General features: G+C 44.7%; 1 protein-coding gene across 2 annotated transcripts in view; it reads right to left on the bottom strand.

Annotated features, from left to right (window-relative positions):
* Positions 1–23,458, bottom strand: part of RCOR1 (REST corepressor 1) — an 83,001-nt gene that overhangs the window by 32,717 nt on the left and 26,826 nt on the right. For both annotated transcript variants that reach the window (XM_066188841.1, XM_066188842.1), the window contains one exon: positions 8,779–8,862. In XM_066188841.1, coding sequence (XP_066044938.1) covers positions 8,779–8,862 — 84 coding nt within the window. The remainder of the gene's footprint in view (positions 1–8,778; positions 8,863–23,458) is intronic.

Here is a 23,458-nt window from a genome sequence, read left to right as displayed (position 1 = left end):
CAGTGTTATGTTGACAGATATTAAGGTATTAAAGCAGCTGTCAAATTCAGTTAATTTAGAAAAAAAATCAAGTTACAGATTCATACAGCACATGCTGAAGCTTGGATTATATGCAGGCTCTCAGCTCTCAAAGCTGACCTCAGACACCCTGTAGAAAAGCCTACGATAAACCAATGTTATTAAACAGACCCTGGAATATCAGTGGTGCGTTATCATGGCTTTTGGCCAGAAGTTAGAAACTCAGTCCTTACTGAGAAGTTATTAAGTATATATATTACCACTAGTCCTTGCAGTGCTAGAAAATTCACTATAACCCTACCACAGTTTGAACCTGCACAAGAAGCACATGAACAGGGAAGTAACACGGAGTGCAAAAGTAAGAGTACAGGAAAATTAAGTAGTAGGAGTGGTTCCTAATTAGAGCAAATAATGCCACAGCAAACACATAACGATGAGGGAAGCTCTGGCACATGTCCTGGAGAAAGCCAAGCTGCTTTGCCTGCTGCACTAGCAGGTCTGTAAAGGTCACACTTGGCAGCATATGAACTCATCATAGCAAGCTGTTACAACTATGACCTCCTCAAGCATTCCTCCATGGAGACATCTCCCACAAGAGCTCCTCCCTGCCTGTGCACAGCTTCCATCATATACCTATAAACACATACTTGCTGACTAACTTCTCTCTAAGGAAAAAGAAATTTAAAAAAGAACATAGAAAGTTACCCTCAGTTCCATGACCCTTCCTATTTTTTGCTCACAGCTACCATAAAACACCAGAAAAAACAACCTAGTCCTCTGAAATGCCCCAAGCAAGACTGGAGCACACTCAGCTCGTCCCAGGGCTGGGCCAAGCAGGGTGAAGCAGCTGCAGCCTCCCAGTTCTCGTCATACTGGTCCTACGACTCGCGCAGCGCCGATCAGGCTGGCTAAGGCTGCTCCCAAACGTATTTCAGATCAAGGCTCACTGCCAGGGTAACTCTTAACACGGCTATCATCACTCCATTACATCCACGTCATCCTGTCTCTAAACTTCTCGTAGGAAAAAAGCTTCTCCCGAGCGCCAGCTCCAGTTCAATCCCACAGTGGTGGCAGCCGGCATTTTCAAAGTGGGTCATCCTGACACGTTTGGAAAAGGCCTGGATCACACTGCAGTGAAACAGAGGAACAAACAGGTGGCAGGAGAGAACAAGGCACATAAAGAAACTGGTGACTACCTCCTCCCCCCCCCAGCACAGCAGCAAAAATTCCTCCAGGATAACACGGCTACCTTAGATAAGACATCCTTTTCCTGGATACTCTCCAACACATTCTCTTCTTCAGGCTTTTTGTTTGTGGGGTTTGGAAAAAAAAACCCCAAACCAAACAACAACACAAAACACAGCAACACAATCCGGTGTACCTTTGTTACAATCCATCCAAATACACATCCTAGTTTTCTCAAACTAAATTGCTTTCCTGACTCCACTACTGTGAAAGGGTTAAAAATTCATCTTAATTTAAATACACATTCAAGCTCCAGAAATATCAACCTGCAGCAATAATGATGAAAGAACTGCTCTGAGATTTCCACACAGCGCTGCAACAGCAAGCAGCACAGCAGATGACAAACAAAGGGGAAACTGCATCTAAGTTTGAGGCAACTCAGCCATTTCAGGGATACACCCACAGCCTTTGAATGCTGGTTATCTTCTTTTTGCTATTCATAATATTGCTACTATAAGCATCAAAAGTTGCCTTAGTTAAAACGAAAAATTGCATTCCTTCACCTTCGTCTTTTAAGCATTTTCTGCAGCGACTGCAGCTGCTGGGGAAAGTGGCCATGACTATTATTTCTACAGCTAAATTCAAGCAGGATCTTAAATTAAACACTAATTCTTTCATTTCTGAATTCGTGGAGATGCATTCTTCAGCTACTGTATTTACATCCAAGCTTCACAGCTGCCAGGTTTGCTGCATAATATGAAATTTGGATTAGGGATAAACGTAAACCCAATTCTGTTTTTACATTAATCCTTTTTGCTGTCACTGGGACAGACAACAAACTGATATTTCTAGGTAAGGAGCATACACAAACAGCATAAACCTAAGTTTGGATTTTTTTTGCTATCTTCACTTGAGCAACAAAAGGTCAGCATGTACCTTCAGGAGACAATCACAACTCCTCAAGTCTGCCCCTTAGAGACCTAGCAGCTCTTTTTTCAGTACTCACACTTTTACTACTACCAAAAAATAAAGGAAACCAACACCTCAACAAGTAAAACCTTGGACACAAACAAGCAGAAAAATCCCAAAGAGGAGAAGCACAATACATATCCATCCTCCTTCACAACCTCCCACAGCACTTAGCCAACCACAAAAAAACACCCCAAATATAAGCTCAGCTAAGAGCTCAACAATACTATTTTCTCTCTGGAAGCAAAGCCTAAGCAGCTCCTACTCTCCCATTCCTGGCCAAGGTGGCTGCACTTTTACTGACCATCAACACAACTTCTTGTGGAGTCACAAACCAGATCACAATAGAGAAAGGAGGGGAGAGTGGATTCAAAAAAATCCAGCAATTTCAACTGCTTCAAGAGCCCTGTTTAGGGCATGATGGAGAGGAGGGACTTAAAAACAGCTTTTTGTGATACATACAATACTAAATCCTCTGCCTCACTGTGCTGCCTCGAGGAAGTCTGTCTGTGTTCTGGGGAGGACATGGCTATCAAATATCTCTGAAGCAATACTCCCTTCCATTTTAAATGCATCCTGTAAATAGGGGCTTTCTTTTCTAAAAGAGAGATTTTAAGATCAGCAGTTTTCCCAGACTACACTCTCCCATTTGTGGTTTTCTGCTCATATTTATTTATTTCTAGGGCACTCTACACCCCATGGAAAATGAGAGCTAATGGTGATAGTGACTGAGTCATATGTTCACAGAATTCAGAGGACAAAATAAGTAAGCCAAGGGGAAAAGGCTATGTCCAAACAGAAGCTCTTCTTAAAACAGCTATGGCTCAAATACACACTGAAAACAGAGACCAGACACACAAATCAGGATCAGACACATGCAGTAAACCATAGAAGACATTTTCATGTTCCTTATTCTGACAGTCATTTTAAATTAGAGAATAGACAAAACAGATTTCCAAGCTTGCTCAACATTCTCTTTAGAAGAAAAACTAAAGACTAATTCAGAGTCCATTTAATGCAAAGATTAACCCTTGAACTAAAGCTGGAGACAGACTCAGGCCACTTAAACCTGCAACCTGCCCTGAGAAATGTTGGCATTCACCATCACAACAAAGAAGAGCTACCAAAACTCACTTGCACCCTAAGAAGGCTGCTGACACACTTAAGGACCAGGGCACACTTCAAAATGTGGTTGGGACGTGGGCTTTTCAAATCCTGAAAACCAACTCATAACTTCTTAGAGCAGAACACCACATGCTCCCAAACAGTTACCCAGCCTGTGGCACAGTTAACTAAACCTTGCCCATCCAAACACCACAGGGTTAATATCTTTAGTAACCATAGCAACCAGCACTACTTCCTCCATCAGAGCCTCAGCTGGCACATTACTGCCTTCCCAGCATCAGGTTTTGCAGCACATTTAGGGACTCCTCCCTTTTCGCCCAGCCACAGGGTGTGGCCAAGCCCACTAGGAGGATGTTGGAGCACTCCAACTTTCACCTATTCTGGCATTTCTCTGTCCCCATATTCCCTGGGTCTTTCTATTTCCCCTCCACAGAGGGAAGGATATCTGAATTCCCCCCATGTGCACCAAGGCAGGCACAATGTACAGCAGGGAGCCAGCTGCAGCCTCCAAAGAGGAGATGCCACAGGATAACATAGGAAGGGACTGGTGAATGTTGAAGTTGGCAATGCCAATCAGACATCCGGTCAAACAGAAGCAGCACTGCAAGACCAGAAGACCCAGCTGCCATCCATGATCCAGAGTCCCACAGGTATTAGGACCAGTGTTTGTCTGCTCAGTGACACCCCATAAACTGTAAATCCACTGGAGATATCCACCAAGATATCAGCGAGAAAACAAACTCCCATCTAACAGCACACATATTCTGTCAAGAAGAGAGACGAAAAATTACTTTCAAAGCAGAGCTTATCACTAGCAAAACAATCCATCTTTCCTTCTTGTAGTTCACCTCTGAACTGCAGATGCATAAAAGCAATAATCACATCCTACCCTCTCGCCTGGTGTCCATGCCTCACTCCTAGGCAGCTGCTGCATGCCAACACTTGCTCATTTCTAAACCAACCCAAAGTCATTTTTTTTGGTTCCACTCACTGGCGCACTTGGCAGAGAGAGAGACACTGCTGTTTTATTAATAGCTTCATGCTGGCCCAGCTCGATCGTGTGCAGGGTTTCCACAGCATCATTACAATGCATTTTTCACTATTTCCCCTCCTCCTTCACTATGTGCCACTCCAAGAGAGCAGATGCCTGTCTTCCACCTAGCTGTTCCTGCTCCTCAATGTCACCTTGCTCAAGGCATCATTCTTCCTCCTGTGTCCTTCCCCATCCTCTGTGACAGTCCCAGCAGAGCCAGAACAGCTGCCCTCCCTGGCACCAAGTCCCTGGAGCCTCTCGGGAGTCTCACTTCGAGAGCAAGCTCTTTGTGAGAGGTGTGACCCAGCCACAGGACAGGGTATTCAGAGCAGAACTAGAAGGGGAGCACAGTTATTTTAAGTCCAAATGTTCATCTACTGCATAGTGACATTTCTTTCTTTCGTCTTCAAAAGAGACAGGACAAACTTCAGTTTTGGGCCAACTCTGTGACTACTATGGTGGCACTGCTACGCAAGTGACCATTCAAAAGCAGAAGTCTGGCAGTAGATATGGACCATGCTGGCAGCATTCAACTTCGGCATTAACATGGGCAAGGCAGTAAGTGGTTTGTATCCAGGATTAATGGTTAACAATGCAGAGGATTAAAAAAATCAGCAATGTGCCAACACATACTTTTGCTTTCATCTTCTTCTGTTACATCCATCACTTCACGACATCCAGGTAGAAGGTTTCTCCACTGTCATTAAAACATTTCTTCACACAGGGTGTATGGGACCCAAACAAGCTTTTAACTAACTGTGTGAGCCTGCAGCATCAGGTACACAGATATCCACCAGGTCTTGGATGACACACTGGTCATTCCAGGATTCATTCCAGAAGCTTACAGGAGACCCTCCCATAACTTCCAACAGTTTGGCCAGCCCTCTGCCAAACCCATCAGATGCACTGCTCTGAGCATTGTCACAGATCTGCTTGGTGTTTTTTAGCACAGATTCCCCTTTAACAAGGGTGGGTTGCACAAGTTCCTCTGACTGCATCGAACTCTCCCGCTCACGAGAGCTACTCAGAGTTTACTCTGAGGAAGAGCTAACATGTGCTGCTTCCATCTTCCTGCTGAGCCACAGCCACAGGAACAAAGAGTTCTGTGACTTACAGGCACAGGATGGACTAAAGGCTTTGGAGTACAAACTGAAGCAACCAGAGGTACCAACACGCTGCTGATTGGAAGGATTTGTTCACCCACACTTCAGGCTGAGGAGCAGGATTGAAATGGATGTGCTAGCTGGGCCTGTCAGACACAGCCCAGGGGCTACACCAACCTCCCGGAGACCACAACTCCTTCCACTTGAAATTTCACATTGCCAAGAACCATCTCCCTCACCAAGGATAATACATCACAAAAACCCATAGTTTAAAAAGGCATCAAGAAATACAAGAATCAATCACTTTCCTGGATAACTTCCAGCAGTCAATCTCCAAAAAAAACCTCCACACACTCGGACATTTCATTTCAATCTGTGTGGGTTTATTTTGCAGCCATCTATTTGCATTATGTGTGTCTCTTATTATGTCAAAATTTCTCTTTGAGAGAATAATTGACAATAGTCCCCTTTCAGTCTCTTTTCAGTACGCTAAACAGATGGAGTTTGCTTCAGCTTCTGCTTCCAAATTGTTTCAGCAGCTCCTGTCTCCATCCTTTTCTCAGTTTTTAAGCACAAAAGCCAAGGTTCATCCTCCTGAATGCTGCTGGGTGGAAAGGCAGCAAACTGTTCCAGTGACTACCTCACTCTTTACACCCACATCATCTTCTGGGTCAGACAGGACACTGGGAAGCTCTGCTGAATTACCTGCCCACTGTTTCCCCAAAATTGCTCTCTAAGTAATTTCTTTCCAAACATCAGGCTTGATGTAGAAAGCCAGAGATTTCAGTACTGAGATTCATAACCCTCCAGTTGGGTCATGAAGAGCCCATTGCATTGGCAGCAGTCCAAGTAAGGAAATGACCCAAAGCACTCTACAAGACTGTCAGTAGCATTAATTTTATTTACCATCCTGTCAGTCTTCGGCTCACCCACAATTCTGTATCAATTCCTGCATCACTGATGGAAATGCTGATCATCATCAGTCCTCTCACACATCCCCACAGACATCATTTAATTAGGATTCACTATCAACGATGCCAAGACTTGTCAGGGAACTTGAGAGTAGCTGGAGAGACCTCCTGTCCCCTGATGTTCTTTCATCACAAACCATAAAGCAGACTAGGGAACTCAGCTTGTGATACATTTAGTAAGTGCTCTACAGCCATTGCAGGGCACTGGTATTTTGGAGGAAGTTCCCATCTTTTGCAAGGAAGGGGGACTGAATCAGGCTCTCATGCAATCAGTTCCCAACAGCTCTCCTGAATACATTAGAGCAATAAATTTATTTCTACCAATCAACAAATTTTTAGTTTCAAAACCACAAAAGCTCCTACCTTCACCAGGATTTGGTCTTCACAGTTCATTTTTAAGAAATGCCAGATAGCGACAGGAATACCTGATTCCTTTCAAAAAGATCAGCTCAGATTGACACAAAACAAAGCTATGACCAAGCAGTCCCCACCCTGTTCTCTCATTCCCTGCACAGCTGCCCTCTTCCCATCTGCCACCCCAAGGTCCCCTCAGCCACACCTCTCACAATGCTCCTTAGGATTTTTACTACTACTAGACACCTAATTTCTTAAATCCATCCCTTTGTATCAAACAGGCACCTGGGAAGTACTTTTTGTGCTATGTATGGTGCAACAGCCTCACTTCCCCAAACTCCAAATGCATTTTACAGTTTTTTTGCTGTACCTCTTTTGGAAGGTGAACTCACTGGTGAGTCTTACACTCTTACTAAAATGTTCAATATTTTGAGAAATTCATTCTAGTCCTCCTCTCATATTCACATTTTTCCCAACTCTTTTACTGTACTAACAGACAACTGCCACCTAGTTTTTATTTATCAATGTCATACTACTTTTTTAACTACCTCTTATGCTCATGACATCTTCTCAGCGGATATCATATCCTCTCTATGCTCAAAGAGTATATTTTTGCGCCAATTACCACAGCATACTCAGTTATGGATTATTTTACCCACATTTTTTCCCTCCTTTTCCATTCTGTCTTCCCTCTTCAAGAAACCAGTTTCCTATCAGGCAGGAGTTAAAGGTTCCAAAGCTGAGTTGAAATTCAAAAGACATTCAGAGGCAGCTACAGGAACGCTGTGTCACGGACAACCCATGAACAGTCAGTCACTCCTTTTGGTGGTGGCAACTATTTCTTGTTGTTATACCTTTTAAGAGGTTTCTAGTTGTAAATAACTGTCAAATACATTCCTCTCCTCATCAGTCTTATTTATTTCAGCATTCAACAGCCAGCAGGGAGCAGACAAGGAGAGAAGGAAAACACTCCTCGAAAAGCCCTTTATATCTAAAGATCAGTACCATCATCCTTCTGTAATTTCAGGGGCAATTTGCACAGTGGAACAATTGCCCCAGGGTAGAGCACAGGCCTTTCATGACAGAGCCAGTTGGTGCACAATCTCTGCTGCCTTAATTTGCAAATGCCACTACATCTTCACATATGGCTTATGATGCATCCCAGGCCTTGGGTCTATGGGAAAATCAGTTATTCAATTTACAGTGCCACCATAAAAACTGCAGAGGAAGAGGAATGCATGATTCTCGTTCTCGGCCCCAGAATCAGAAAGGATAAAAACAACAATAACAACAACAACAACAGAACCAACCAAGGTACAAGCACGAAGTCAAAATTAGCTCTTTTCAGCTCCCTCCCCCAAAAGCGCTTAGGTTTAGTTACTGCATTCAAACAGCAGCCCTTTAATCAAGGAGTCCTACTTATTCATGAGGAGAACTGTAGCTAGACAAGCCTTTCAAACACTAGTTCTGCCATCTGGCAGCAGCACTGAGACTTGTTCCCAGACACACACAGAGCGCTGTTAATTGCCCTCACGTGGAATTGCAAGGCACTGCAATCGTTCTGGCATTTAAAAACCTCCGTGGGCTCCAGATGTGGATTTGTCTTTGTGGAGGAAAAGGTACTACTAATTACCAAATATTTCCCGGACCCCCCACCCCCCAACACTTTGCATTTTGCTCTCCCCAGTTATTTCTGTCGTTTTCTACAACACCAACAGCAAAAAAAAAAGTCGATTGTGTAGGCCTGCAGATGAGTATCTTGAAGAATTCATACCATGGAATAATGTTTGTCACATTTCTCTTGTTTTCCCTGCCCCCATGGATTTGACACTGAGCAGCTGCCCAGTGGAGAACAAAGATCATCTGGGGATTGCTTTTTAGGCTTCTTTTTTTCCAAATTAATTTCAATTCATAATGGAAAGGTCACAGACATAACCCATCTACCAAAAGTGGCAACTTCACCTTCTTGAAGTGATACACATAAAGAAAGAAGGGAATAAAAGTAGTTGTAGAAACTTACATTTTGCTTCAGACAGATTCTGGTTAGGTGACCAGACCAGCATTCCGAGATTCTCCCTCTCCTGACTCCGCCTTGCAAGTTTGGCTTAAGAGAAAACAGATACAAACCAAGTTACAGAGAAAGTAATTTCAGATGCAAAATGGATACAAAAGCGACTTATCACACATCTGCAACTTTTAATCAAGATATAAAACCCATCCACAGAGTTAAAACCCCATCTTCCCATTCAGACCTGAGGCTTTTCCTTGTTTCTTCAATGCATCACCCTCTATATAACATGACAGACACTGCACACTCTCATGCAGTACACTAAGCAGCATACGTTAGATCTAAATTAAAAGTTAATTAATGTTTCTCATCCAGCACACTTGATTATTTTTCTTCCAGCCATCATTAAATGAAAAAGGGAGGAGATAGGCTCCGGCAGCAGGCTCCAAGCCCTGGACATTATGAGACCGCAGTGTGCAGACAGATTAACCCTTCAGGGTAGGCACATGCATAAAACCTCCCACACCGCACTTCTGAGCACCTCCTGCACCATGCCAGTAGCCCTCCAGTCCCCCAATCAATCAGGAATGCCCACACAGGTGACACTGGGTCCCTCAGGTTACAATCAGGTCCCAGTCTCGACTGCTCCAGAGAAATCCAAATGCATTTACATCCACACTGAGACAACAAGTCTGTTTTTAACCAGCTTAACACCTGGCTGGCAGGAGAGCTCTGAAAATCTCAAGTGAAGATCCACAGCTGCACATAGTTCGAAAAAGCAACTTCCAACTAAGGTATGCTTCAAGAGGAAGCTCTTGTCAATTCTGATGATGTTTGGTCACAAGCAGTCAAAAGAGGAGGAGGAGGAGGAAGAGAACAAGAAGAGAAAAAAAAAGAAACTCCCTCCTTTGAGTCAGCACACACACAGCCAGCCCAACCACCCGCCCTGGCAGAGAGAAACTTGCAAATCTTGTTATGAATGAGTACCTACAGTACAATTTCCACTACAAAATGCCACATAACGCTCAAGTTTTATGCAATATTTCAACACAATGCTATTTTCCCTGTGCTGTGCAATTAGACATATAACCACCACTTCATGATGCATTAAAACAGGTCAGAAAAGATCTAGTAACACAAAATTACATTACAGTACTATGAACACGCATGGTTTCACCACTGTTTTTAATCTGAAATCTGCTTAGCTGAGAACAGTCAGGATTTAGATGACAAAAATATTTTAACATTAAATTTAAAGCACAGATAGCATGTATTAAAAATAACCACCTGTCAGCAACATATTTACACTGAGCTAGCAGGTTTCTTTCATGATAGACACCACGATTATCTTTCTTTCAGGTGTTTGGGAAGGTTTTGCCATTGTTTTAGGGAGATTAGCAACTGTGCTTAGTTGTTTGGTATTTTGCAAGGTATTTTGCACACTATGCAGGTTCATTACTTTCTACACTATGCAAAAAAAAAAAAAAAAAGTGAGAAGACACAACATCCTCTGTTGTCAAGAGATGGGAGGTGAAGACCAGACGCAGAACACAAGGAGTGTCTGAAATTAAAGTACTAAAACATTTGGCCTTAAATTCTACCTTCTTCCTCATTTCAAGTCTAGGCTGGAAAAGAAGGAGTCAACCCTAGGCCTCCCCTTCATCAAATTTTTCTCTTCACTCTCCTTATCCAGAATGGCCTGTTCTACTAAAGTCTAACATGGGGTTCAAAGAACAGAAAAGTTAAAAGTCTCTCTCCTCACTTTAACCTACACTGAAAAGCACATTCTTATCACATGAAAATACTCAAAGACAGAAATCATCAGTCACCATGAAGTCTCCATGAATTCAAACACTTCCAACCCAATCCCAACACACCCCCAGTACCCATGGCAGCTCAGGAGCCTGATGCCCAAACTCTGCCAACTGAGGTGTCACACCAGACAATGTCAGTCTGCCTTTAGCACAGTCTCACTCACTGAAGTGGCAAAACCCACCTAAATCAGGTAAACAAGAAAGTTTTCTCCCACTTTAGCAGTCTGAATCTCCTCTGCTGTGGGACACACCAGGCACGCATCCCAGCCCAGCTGCCCCTGTCAGGAGCAGTGCACCATTTAGCTGAGCTCACCCACAGTAAGGTGGGTGAAGTTTCACCTCCCATGGTTAAATCCCCAAGTTAGGCTTTGGGGCTTTGCAGAGGGAGCCCCACAGCCTTTCCAGGCTGTGACCTGAGCCAGCCCTGGGAGGTGATAACCAGTGCAGGGAGGTACTGCAGGACCTCATGGCACCCCAAAGCAAGGTGGTGAAATGTGTTCCTCCTGCTCCATCACAGCTCCATAACAGGTACCCAGGAACTCCCTCTGCCAAGGAAATGCCTTGAGTTAGGAGCTATTCCCTCCCAGCCACATATTCCCTCCCTGGGCATCACACACAGAGGTGTCTGCAGATGCTGGGCTTCATGCCACCCTCAGGACCCCCTTCTGCCCAGTTCCCACAGCCCAATGTCTTCCTCTCTCCAGTCCCTCCATAGCACCAAGCAGCCAAGTTACACTGGGCTCGTGAATGGGTGTGAAGCAGCATCTCCAGTGTTCCTGTAACTTATCCCCTGCTCCACCTTTCCACCCAAGCCCACACCCATCCACCCTCAGGCTTCATTCCTTGACAGCTGTAGAGGCCAGTCCAAGGCACACAGCAGGGTTATGCTGAAACTCCTGCTTTTCTGCAAAGGGCAGAAGCACCTAAAGGTCAACACACATAGAAAGATGGGAGTGGGGTGTTCCTCAAGCATCCATAAAGGCTGATACTCCCTCCCTACATTCCAAGATGCTTGCCAGGTCCTTCACCTTCCAGCACCACATCCTCACCAGCACCCCTTCTCAAGCCCACCACCCCACATTTACTGTCCCTCATATGTAAGGCAGACATGACAGGCATTCTTCCAAGTACAGTGCTGACCCCACCATAAATACACACAGCATAAGTACTCTTACTGCATGATGCACCAATGAAAAGCTTAAGAGCCTGCTCAGAATTTGGAAGCACATTGAAATGAAATGATTGCGCCAGAACAACAGCCACAGAGCAGAGTAGCTGTTGTATCTCTTTACAGCACTATTCCAAACACAGCTGGAATGCTCACCAACACTGTCCCGTGCTTCTGAACAAGGAATACCAGGATGAATTCTGACAGTCTGCGCTTCAGTGATAAAGCTATAAAGATAATTCAATTTAATCTGTTGCATATTTCATGTAAAAATAGCCACTTAAGAAGGGCAAGGGTTACTCTTTTTTTAGGAGAACAGATCAATTTAGGATCAATGAGGTTTGTTTGTTTAAGCAACTGCAGTTAAACCAGTGCAACCTGTGTTTAGAGAAGCTGTATAATGGCAGACAAGAAGATCTGACATTTCAGGTAATCCTGCACTTTCATCTAGCTACCCACCAGATATTTGTAAAGTCTCTGCCACAGCCATTAGCTCCATATCACAATTGTTGTGGGAGCACACACTCTGTAATCCTTTTCCCACTGTTAGCTTTCCCATTTGTCCCAAGTCTGTCAGGAATCATAGTTGCTTCCTCCAAGAGGAAGAAAGACTCTCTACTACAAGCAGCACACTCTAAATTCTGCTCCACTATCAGAATTGACAGGGAATGCAAACTTCCACTGCCTTCAGCCAGGCAGAGAAGTGCACCCCAAACAGGCACAGTATCATGTTGCTTTTTCTACAGCAGTTACCATATCTCTCTTTTCTTACCAGTAGAATATACCCCTACTCCACAGACTATACACTAAAACCCAGGGGAGAGAGAACCAATCCAGCTTAAAATTCACTTTGAGAGGAAAATGTTATTTTAAAGTTTGTCCCATTTTACAGATGTGGTTTACTGCACAAGCCCAAAAAGTTCTACTGTGCAAGGGAGGAGATGAAGCAGGGCAGAACACATATATATACATACCAATATTATTCTAAAATGCTGTGGGGGCTTTTGGGTTTTTTTCCCTCTAGAGTTGTGAGGACACATCTCAAAAACAGCGTGCAGAAATACCTTGATTTGCACAGGAGAGAAACAACATGGCCACTTAATTTCCTATCACTTCTACCCAAGGCTCTCCATCCCTGGGGGCTCCCTGAGCTAATGCACAGGTCTGGCACATGCAAGAGCAGCACACTGCAAGATATGAAACCCTGATCCACAGCAGTTAAGGCTCTCCTCACCTCTACCCAGCAGCTGTCAAGCCAGGACACTTGATAGGGAAAGGAAAACAGGAATGTCTCCAAACAGGAACTACCAAAGGTCACTCTATCAGTGTACATACATCAAGTCCCCTCTACAGGTCAGAGAGTACCTTCCCTGTCCTTCTGACCCCTCCCCAACTTCAAGTTAGCCATGGAGTAATTGTCATCAGAAGGAAATACAATGGTTCAAAGGCATCACTGCAAAAGAGAGCATGGTTTCCCCCTTCCACCATCTACTTGACAAACCAATGCAGGGGATCTACTTGAGCTTTAAAAAAAAAAAAATAAATAAAAGTAATCCAACAAAAAAGCTGTTAGCTTTAACTCAATACCAGTTCCTTCCTTTAGAGACAAGGAAGAAGAATAAGGAAGCAGGGACAGCCAGGACATCTCCCTCAACCACAGCACCAGTTTAAACTGTCTTAAGGACCACGGGTGGAATGGACACCATACACAAGGAGCACGCAGGAAGGCAAAACACTCCCTGCGAGCAGGAGCCCAGCACTGTGCAGCTCCAGCCTGACACATCACGTCTTATTTTTCTTCTCCAAGTCAGAGAAGAAACATGCCAGAATAAACTCAGTGGGAGCAGAGGCCTCTCAAAGAGCCACCAATCACTCTGTCATCTGTTATTTTGCTTCTGTGCAAGGCAGCAGTGCCAGCTCTCACTTGAGTTCCTGCACTTGAGGGACCTGCTCCATCTCACAGCTCTCCCCAAGGATGCTGCATGATCCAGCCACAGCTGTGAGCCACTCAGGAATTTTACATTTCCTTTTGACACCTGTACTGACCCCTGGGAGAAATGATACTCACCTCCTGCAGATGTCAAGACACATTTTGCTTTCAGTTGCATCCTGCCCGAGTCAAAGTGAGGCTGGGGAAGGATGCCTCCAGCATTTTTCCTTCTCTATAAGCCTTTCAGTAGTCTCTGATGTTTTTGCTGTTGCTGTTTGCACAAGGCATTTCAGTCATTGAAACTCTCTGGATTTCAAAGCAAAGCACACTGACACATGGCTATGTGAAAGCACTGCAACACACACCATGTTGAGTGGGACCCTGCTCTAGTCAGCTGCTTCTGCTATTTATAATTGGCAAAAGGTAACTCAGAAGAGTAGGTCCACAATCAGGTGCTTGATACAAATACATACCTCTCTACCTCCTCTGGAAAGCAAACTTGAGCCTTAAACCAAAGTTTAAAAGCATTTGCCATAAAACTGCAGGGAATTCTTCAGGTTCCGATCTTTTGCAAACAACAGGTAAGAATGTATTTCCAGATCTGAACTACATCTTTCATAAAGTTAATGAAGTTTATACAATAACTGAAATACCCAAGGCACAGGATGGCAAGATTCCCGCCTAAAAAAGGCACTGCTTTACTAACCGCACTTACTGATCCCTCCCAACTGGTACTAACACATTTTTAAATCACACATTGCGGATTTTAAAAGGAAGTGTAAGGAGTACCTCTTCCCTTTAATATGCAACCTTTAGCATTACATATAAACCATGCACTGTATAATATCCAAAGGTGAATAGATGCTTTTATTGTTTGGAAGAGCTGGAGCTGCCATATAATAACTTAGCTGCTGAATGCTTCTTAAAGCAGTTTTGGATCAAGTCTACTGTATTTACTTCTAGCAAAGTGAGATTAAACAAGTGCTTCCATTCCCAACCCTACATTTTCTTTATCAATGCAGAACTTAAATTTATTGTATAGTGTAAAACCCCCTGTTTACAGTACCCACGATGGCTGTCAAACAAAATAAGACAAGGGAGGCATGGGCTCCCACAGCACAAAAAACTTTTTTTACGGGTTCATTGGTATTACTCAGGCTCACAGTGTAATTGCCAATGCCCGGCTGTGGTACAATAGCACAAACACCTATGTGACATAAGAGAATTCAAACAAAATTCAGAGTCAGAAGGAAAGCTTTTTCCACCTTCCTTTTCTGCTACTGGCACTGATGTCCCGAACAGCAACTCAAAGACATTTGAAGAACTTTGCTGCTCATCTCCACTTCCCTCTGCATGTGACTTCTCCCTGAGTCAGCAGATAATGCTTGTGATCCCCTTTCATTCGTGTTTTCCAAGGACTGCCTAGTCATAGCAGCTGGTACCTCATAGAAATACCATCACTGTACACACTATAGCAGCATTAAATGAAACAGAACTCGAATCCTGAAAACTGAGAAACATTTTTTAATTAAAAAGCTATAAATGAAGCAGCAGTTAGCTCTTCCTATACATGACTACACCCGGCTGGCACTATAATCTATATGCAAATAAAGTTCTGAGGACATTTTTGTATCTGCCTAGGGAAACAAAAGTGACTATTTGGGTTTTGACACAGAGCAGCAGCACTGGAAACATGGGGTGAAGGGCTATATTGCCTCAAAATTACTGTAGTGCTATGCTACAAAACCCCACAATATCACATGCTACAACTGTGTGCAAAATATTGCTTTAAAAATTTCTCAGTTAAAGATTAATCACCCAGCAATGATTACAAAGGTCATTTTGCAGTGATAAAAATTATTACCATTAGAAGAAATGGAAGAGAAAACAAGAAGAAGCATAGATAGAAATAGCTGCCTTTTCTCTACAGTAATCAAGTTCAACCCATCCAAAGTTTGAACTTTGCATCTTTGTATTACTATTTTTAAACCTTTTAAGAACACGCCTGATCCAAGATGCCTTTCCAGTTTAAGAGCCAGCAGTAATGCAAAAGCTGTGGCCTACATTCTGCCCACAGCCCAGGCCAGACCGAACAATAAAGCCAGAACAGATGTTGAGGCCTCGCCTTGTATTTTTTTTCCTTGAATAATAGGAGTCTGCTCATTCTCTCCTGCAAGCAGGTGGCACCAATGTGCAGCCATAGATGAGGTCTGAATAACTATACAAGCAAACAGCCTTTCAATACACACTTGGACTGTGTAAAATTTTCTACACCCATACAATTCCAACCTGAGCTCTTCAGCGAGTTCTGCACAACTAAGCCCTGCAATCCATACACGGTGGGGAGCATTACCCCATCAGGAACATGAACATACCCCTGTACATGCTTAGTATTGAGCAGCACACCTCTGCTAATCACAACAGGCTTTTGTCTAGACATGGCTGGGGTTTTGTACTGAAATGTGAAAGGTCTGGGGTTTGTTTAAAGAGACCATTAAGTATAAAATGAAGAGGAAAAGAAAATGCACATTTGATCAAGATTTTATCAGTGATCTCTTGCAAGCCTTTTTAAAAAACCATCCACTTTTTCCTTTTTTTTTTTTTAAGGAGGACAGCTGCTATCTATACCACAGCAATCCTGAATGCACAGCCAGAAAGCAGCAACCAGAACAAAGCCAAAGCCTGCAGCACACATGTCACACTGAACCGATGAGGCTCACCTGCCCTCCCAAGCACAATTCTCCCTGCCCCACATCCCAGGGAGCATCTCCCACCTCCTCACATTGCAGTTCAGTGCCAGAGCAGCTCCAAAGCTCCATCAGGACTAGAATGGGACTGGACTCATTCCACCCCACCGGTCAGTACCAACAAAAGCAAGCACCACACACGGGGCCTCACGGGCCCCATGCACCCTATGGCTAGCACCCCACAACCCACAGCTGCCACACAGATCCATACCCTGCCAGGAACCTTGGGAATCCCTGCAGGCTCACAAACTTACAAAAAACAGAACGAAACAAAAACAACAACAAAAAAAAACCACCAGTGAAGCACCTCCACAGAGCCATACAGTGAACTATTTTAAAGTTTGTTAAAAATAGGCAAATGTATGCATACAATCAGATCTGAAAACCAAGCTACAATAACTAAACTACTGCTGGTTTCTGTTCTCCCCGAACACTGACTCAAGAAGACGACACTTCTTTCCTTCCTTCCTTTTTTGCCTTTCACGCTATTTCCCTTACAGTTTCATTCAGGCAACCAAAAAGTTACACAGGAATGCCTACATGCACACAAGTGAAGATCCACACGTAGAATTTAGTATACAGAAAAGGAACAACAATAACACAGCAGTTTCCTCAAGTGCTAGGTCTTGTGCTGCTGACAAATATCTAGACACTGCTAAATCTATTTGAAGCCAAACAACCTACTGATGAGGAAGCAAAGATAAGGCAAACACATCCTCTCTTCCCATCACAGATCTTGATTTTGCTGCCTCCCCTGGTCTTTGACAATCAGCAACTCCTACATGCACAGCTCCACATTCATACAGCCTCCCATTTCTTTACTAAGCCAGCCCCCAGCTCTTCCCACCCACTGAACGGGGTCCTCTGTTGTGTTCCCTTAAGAACAAGAGCAGCTGCTTGGGCCAGTCCTGCCCATTATTCACAGGCAGCACTTAGGAACAACAAGACCAAGAGCAGCAGAGAGACTTCCTGAGCCTGGTACTGTATCTGCATCACTGGATTTAATGGCACTTCATGGGAGGAGGGAATTTAAAAAAAAAAAAAAAAATCCATCAAATAGACTAATCCTTTTTGAACCCATTTGTAATTTTGGCATCTACAACATCCTGTGGCAGAGTGCTTCAATTTAATTATATGTTTGTTGTCTGAAGGAGAACAAAGAAAGCCCGTGCACACACTCCCTTCTCTACTCTGAAGCTGCTACCCAGTCATTTCATTTGGTGGCCCCATTTCCTGCCTTATGAGAAGCAGAGAATAACTGTGCCCTGTTCACCTCCTCTGTGTCTCTTGTTGTTTTACAGATCTTCTACTACACTATTCTCAGTCATTTACTTTCCAAGCTAGACAGTCCAGGCTTTTCCTCTTCTCCCTCATATGGAGATGGGAAAAAAGAATAATTTCTGTACTTCAGTTATCTTACAGCTCTAAGCAGCACGTACACATGGGGGAGGGATGGGAATGGGGCACAACCAGAACTGTACGCAGTGTTCAAAGAGAGGGTACAACACAGGATTTATAAAACATGCTATAATGAGGTGTTGTTTTGTTCTCAGATGCTTTCATAACAGCTTTTAACAATACACTTGCCTTTCCATTATTACCATTAAGATGATGAAAAAAACACTGTCTACCAAGATCTTTATCTGGAAAGGAAATACCAAATTTAAAGACCACTGCTGTCGAGTTAAGGGTAGTTTAGAGACCACTACTGTACACATAAAGTTAAGGGTTGTTCCACCCTACCCTCCCCCTCAATTTTAGTTAGCACGTAACAAGTGCCACCTGTCACAAGACTGAACACGTTGCCCATTCCCTCCATTCAACAGATGCCCACACTCCCTCCCTCCCCCTGCTGCCCCCTCCTCCGATTCACATACTGTTTTCTGACAAAAGGACAATCCAGCTGTTAGTAGTAAAACTAAGGTGAGAAACAGAAATAACAATGTATGTAATTTGAAATGGGGAATACACAAGTGTTGCTTTAATTGGGGAGTGACAAGTGTGGAGTAACTCCTCTCCAACCCCCAGATGCAGGACACCCTTGGCTTCCCAAGGTTTCTTCCCCTGGGAAAAGGGACGCAAGGCACAAGAAGCCAACAGAAGGGTTTCTCAGACCTTGCATGTCCCCCTCCTCCCTTTTTTGTTAAACAGCAATACTGCCTAGACCACCCATTCAAGTAGTCCCCCCATCTCAGCTCAAGCCACCCTGTTCCATTTCCTGGCAGCCCAAAGAAGCACCAGCATTTTACTCATCTTTCCCACACATTAAGGACCAGCTGGCCTGCTTCTATTGCCCAATGCAAGAAGAAATTTAAAAAGTCAGTCTCAAGCGTTCTCTAAGCAGGAATTACTTTTTGGTATTTTTAGCAATACCTCTTCCCTTCCCACCCATCAAAAGTTCACGACAGCCTTCTTCTAAGATAGCTTGAACTAGTGGAAGTAACAAGTGCCTAGAAAGCACCAGTGACATAAAACGTAGATTCTCAGTGAACAGTGACTGGTTTACTTTTTCCACTTCAAAAAACCTTGCCAGGATGACAGGAACGGATCTCACTAACTAGAACCCAGTCTACAAAGAGTATGGGATGTGGGCACTTCTTATCCTCACCCCACATCTCGGGAGATCAGAATAAATTTTAAAAAACTAATGACCAGCTATGCTCAATGGCTCACAAAATACGGTTGGTGGGCAAACTTGTTACTGCTTGGCAACACAGTACTGTGAAGGACAAGCAGACAGGACACACTCACATCTGCATCCAGACAAGAGTCCACCCAAGAGGACAACTGATAGAGAAATTCCATGTTACTCTGCTCTTGCAGTACACCAAATAATTTTACACAGTCAAATGAATCAATCAAGCACAGTCAGCTCTCAAACACAGTACAGGCTTGTCACATTATTAGTCTTTAAAACCTGGGTAAAAGACCAACACTTTTCAAGGCCACAAGCAAAAAGGTCCATCACACAACAGTGGCAAACACATCTTCCAAACTCAGCTGAGTGCTTTGAAGAGGCTGGACATCTAAGGAAGGCACCACCATAGCACCTCCCTGATGGAGGCCATGCCCTCCAACACCAGCAGAATCAGGCCCTGCCAGCACGCCCAGGAGCGGCCTCACCTCTGTGCTGAAGTCACCCAAACTAACCCATTTCTACCCAAAGCTGGTTTTACAGAGGTGGCCTGGCTGGCAGAGCTGTGGAGATTGCAGCCATTAAAAAGGGGACACAACCTCCTCTCCCAACACAGCCACCTCCCAAAACAGACACCCGTCCTCAGGCCAACGCGAGCCTACAAGAAGCTTATATATCAAATCCCACCCAGCACTGAGTCATGCACGATGTGGTGTGCAACTGCAATCAACAGGCTGCGAGCATGCCCAGTTTAACCCACACAAATCCGACTTCTCAACGTCTGTGACAGTTGCATATCCTCCTCTCACCCCCATCCATGACACTCTTCCAGGTCCTTATCCTCACGGCACCCCTACCAGCAGATGAGAGCTTTTATCAACACACACACACACGAGCGGGCGCGCAAAGCACTGACTGCCAGGCTCGCAGAGGCTCCGTGAGGTTTCCCCAACCCCATGTAAGAGCCCCTAACTGTGGAGCATCCTCCCTCACCACCCCACTCTCAGAAATGCTGAAATCAAATAGGGACCCACAAATAACACATTTGTGGTATTTCAAATCAGATCTTGAAAACTCAGCCTGCTTCCAGCTCTCCTTGGAGATGACTGGTGCATTCATTAGCCCACAAGCTCCCCAAGGTACAGACAGTCCCTCTCCTTCTGTCTGCATGGGGCCCACCTCCACAGGGTGCTGTAAGGATAATATTCATACCCAAAAACACAAAGTCAGATTTAACATGCCCTTGAAATGCAGGCGGCTCCTGGATCACAATTTTCCAACAGATTTCACAAGTTAGTTTGTTTTTTCCCCATTTCTGCCAAACTCAGAGGCGCAGTAAGGACTATATTTAAAATGTAGCTAACAATCATGGCTTTCTGGTTTTAACATTCAACTTTTACTAAAAGACTATCCAAAACAACTTATCTGGTTTCTCTCCTTCTCCCACCTTCAAAGAATCTCAGAACTAGTTTGTCCTGCATCTACATTAATAATCAGAGCAAGAACACCGTATGGTAACAGGAGAAGCTAAGCAATTCATCACTGCTGCACACCAAGCACTGCCTCACGCTCACTCTGCAGACTCCCACTTCACGCTGAACCTAACTGATCCTAAAAGGTGCCAAGTAACAGTGAACCAAGCCCAGGAGACACAGGCTCTCAGGATTAAATCGCGGCAAGTACACTTGCAGCCCAGAGGAACAAAACAGGGGCAAAGCTCTGCAAAGACGTTGGATTTTCCTGAGCTGCCTCTGCTTTAGGATTACAAACGCTCCTTCTGCAGCGCCAGCATTTGCATACCACAGCATATTTACAAAGAAATCAATCGGGACACAAGCCCGGAGGTGAAGACGGAGAAGAGGCCCACAGCACTCGGGGCAGCCCGCAGAAAAGCTCGCGGCTTTCTGCTCACACGCTTCAGGGAAAAGCAAACCGGCACGATCCCCTTCCCCACCCCGTTTAACAAAGAGGACAGAAGTTTGCAGGCGCAGGGCCCTACAGGCTCTCAAACGCAACCACCACGTGGTGAGCATCAGGAGCAGAGCTCACACAAAGAGCCGAGAAGCAGCAGGAGGCAGGGGAGAGGGCTGGGAAAGCCTCGGCAGCCAGGAGACGGGGGAAGGGGAGAGCCAGCCTTTTTCCCCAGCCATCGCCAGGAGGAAGCAAGCACAAAGGGGACAGTGAGGCTAAGCAGATAAGGAGAAGCCCGCCGAATGCCAGGCCGGCAGTGCAGATAAACTGAGGAGCCAGGACGCTGCTGGAAGGAGCAGAGTGTGGGTTGGTGGAGAGCTGCGGGAGGAACGCGGCTTGGCACTGCCCCGGGAGGGGAAGGCGGCAGAGGAAGGGTTTGCACAGCACTTACCTGCGCCAGAGCACGTCCCTCGTACGGCGCACGCTGCAGCACGGCCCTCCACACACACAGCCACAAAATTAACTGAATTGTACTGTGTTCGGGGCCATTAGTCTTTCCAATCCGAGGAATGGGATCCTGTTCAGCACATAAATGCCTCTTTATTGAGGCTGAAAATTCTTGTTTTCTCCAATTTGGGGGGCGGGGAATATCTTTTAGGCATAATTTATGTTCAGGGCAAAATATCCCCTCTCTCCTTTTCTTCCAAAAATCATCATCATCGTGAAAGCAACCAGATCGTCCCTCCATGTGTTTAGAGCCCAGCGGTCCTGTTTTCCCTTCCCACAAATTAGAGAATGGAAAAAACAACAACAAAAAAGTAGTGGCCATCCCCTAGCAGCTGCTCGATAGGAATACAGATGTGCCTCCCACACTGCTCTCAACAAACTCCAAGTGTGGGTGCCCAGTTCATTTGCTTCGCCCAGTGACTGCTGGATAACTCCACAAAAGCAACCAGTGACTCTTCACACGGCACCAGATTGAGCTCCACACACCTAGAGAGGCATTAAGCAACTGCCCCAGTGCTCCTACCTCCAGTGCTACCAGCCTGGCCACTCTGGAACAGACTCCATATTAACACCTTCTGAGCATTAGTGACCCAAAGCAGTTCCTTGTTCTGCCATCAGTTTGCTTCAAATCCCAACCTCAGCTTCCCCCCAGCTCGTACAGAAGTGCTTAATGGGGCTTGTACACATGAATGCAGAAGTTAAAAAAAAAAAAAAGCACAGCAGTAAGAACAAGGCAGCAAGGGAAACAAAACACGCAGGGACATAAAGAGGACAGAGAGCCTCAGGGGAGGGACAGTATTTAGAGTTACTACAGACTGAGAAGCTAAACCATGCTAAGGCTGCTGGGCCTTCAAGGTGGGGGGGGGGGGGGGAAGTCTGTGCAGAGCATCTTTGAGAACACAACAGCCGCACAGGTGCACATGCAGGCTGGAGCACAGAAAAGCTGAGACATACTGGCACCAGAGAAGAAAGCAGGCTGTCAAAACTACAAGACAAGACAGGCCAGAGAATACATATCATTTACCTGCAGTGAGGGGCTCTGCCAAGCATTTTGAGACACTTGTATCCTCCTCAGCAGAAAAACTGTGTCCTCTTCACTTCTGTCCTGGCCTGCATTTTCTTTGTAACTTTCCCAGCACTATTTATTACTTTTACTGAAAGATGACCATTTTCCCTGACATCTGGATTTTCACAGGCTGCTATAAAATACTTTTAAAGAATAGACTGCAAGACAGGTACTATGAAACAGGTTGTAGCAACCTCTATTCTTAGTGCAACTGAGCTCTGATCTGGGAGCTGCAGGTACTGCTGCAGCCCTGTGCCTTTGAAAGTCTTCAGTCTTCTGCTCTGTGCCACCACCCAAATACAAATTGCTACAAGTCCAGTTATATCTATGTTGAAAGGCAAGAACAAGTGTCAAAATAATTCAGGGTACATTGGTTCCACATACTTTTCTACTCTTCCTTCTACCTCAGAAAATCCTTCAGTCTCACCACCCCCCTTGCACATACACAACTCCTGGGCAAGAGCTTTGCACACATTAAACCAATACTTGTGAGCATGGCCAGGGACCCTGCTGAGACCCTCAGTCCCCTTAAGACATGCTCCAATTGGTCTGACTTTCTAACAAAGCTATTTGTAGACAGATATTCATGATGCTGGCAGTGATTCTTGGTATAATTACTAATACCTAGCCTGAACATACAACAGCAAAGGAGGAAGAGCCCACAGCCTGTAAAAGATACCAAGCTTCCCTTAAAAATACTCAAGAGTAAACCAGCTTCACCAAACAAAACAACTAAAGCTCTTTTCCTATGCCAGATTTTTGCAGCATGCATTTACTGAGCAGAGCAACAAGAACATCTTACTCCACTTGTTCCTAAGATCACAGCCAAATGATGCCCGCAGAAGGCACTGGCTGGCTGTACTGGGCCCAAATGCAAGCCTCCAAACACGCTCTTGTTAACACTTCCTTCACCT

This window comes from Chamaea fasciata, unplaced genomic scaffold (genome assembly GCF_029207755.1).
Source record: "Chamaea fasciata isolate MVZ Bird 193981 ecotype frontalis unplaced genomic scaffold, bChaFas1.0.hap1 SCAF_7, whole genome shotgun sequence".
Classification (NCBI taxonomy): Eukaryota; Metazoa; Chordata; class Aves; order Passeriformes; family Sylviidae; genus Chamaea; species Chamaea fasciata.
The sequence above is the reverse complement of the archived record's forward strand: the minus strand, read 5'-3'. Positions and strand labels throughout refer to the sequence as shown.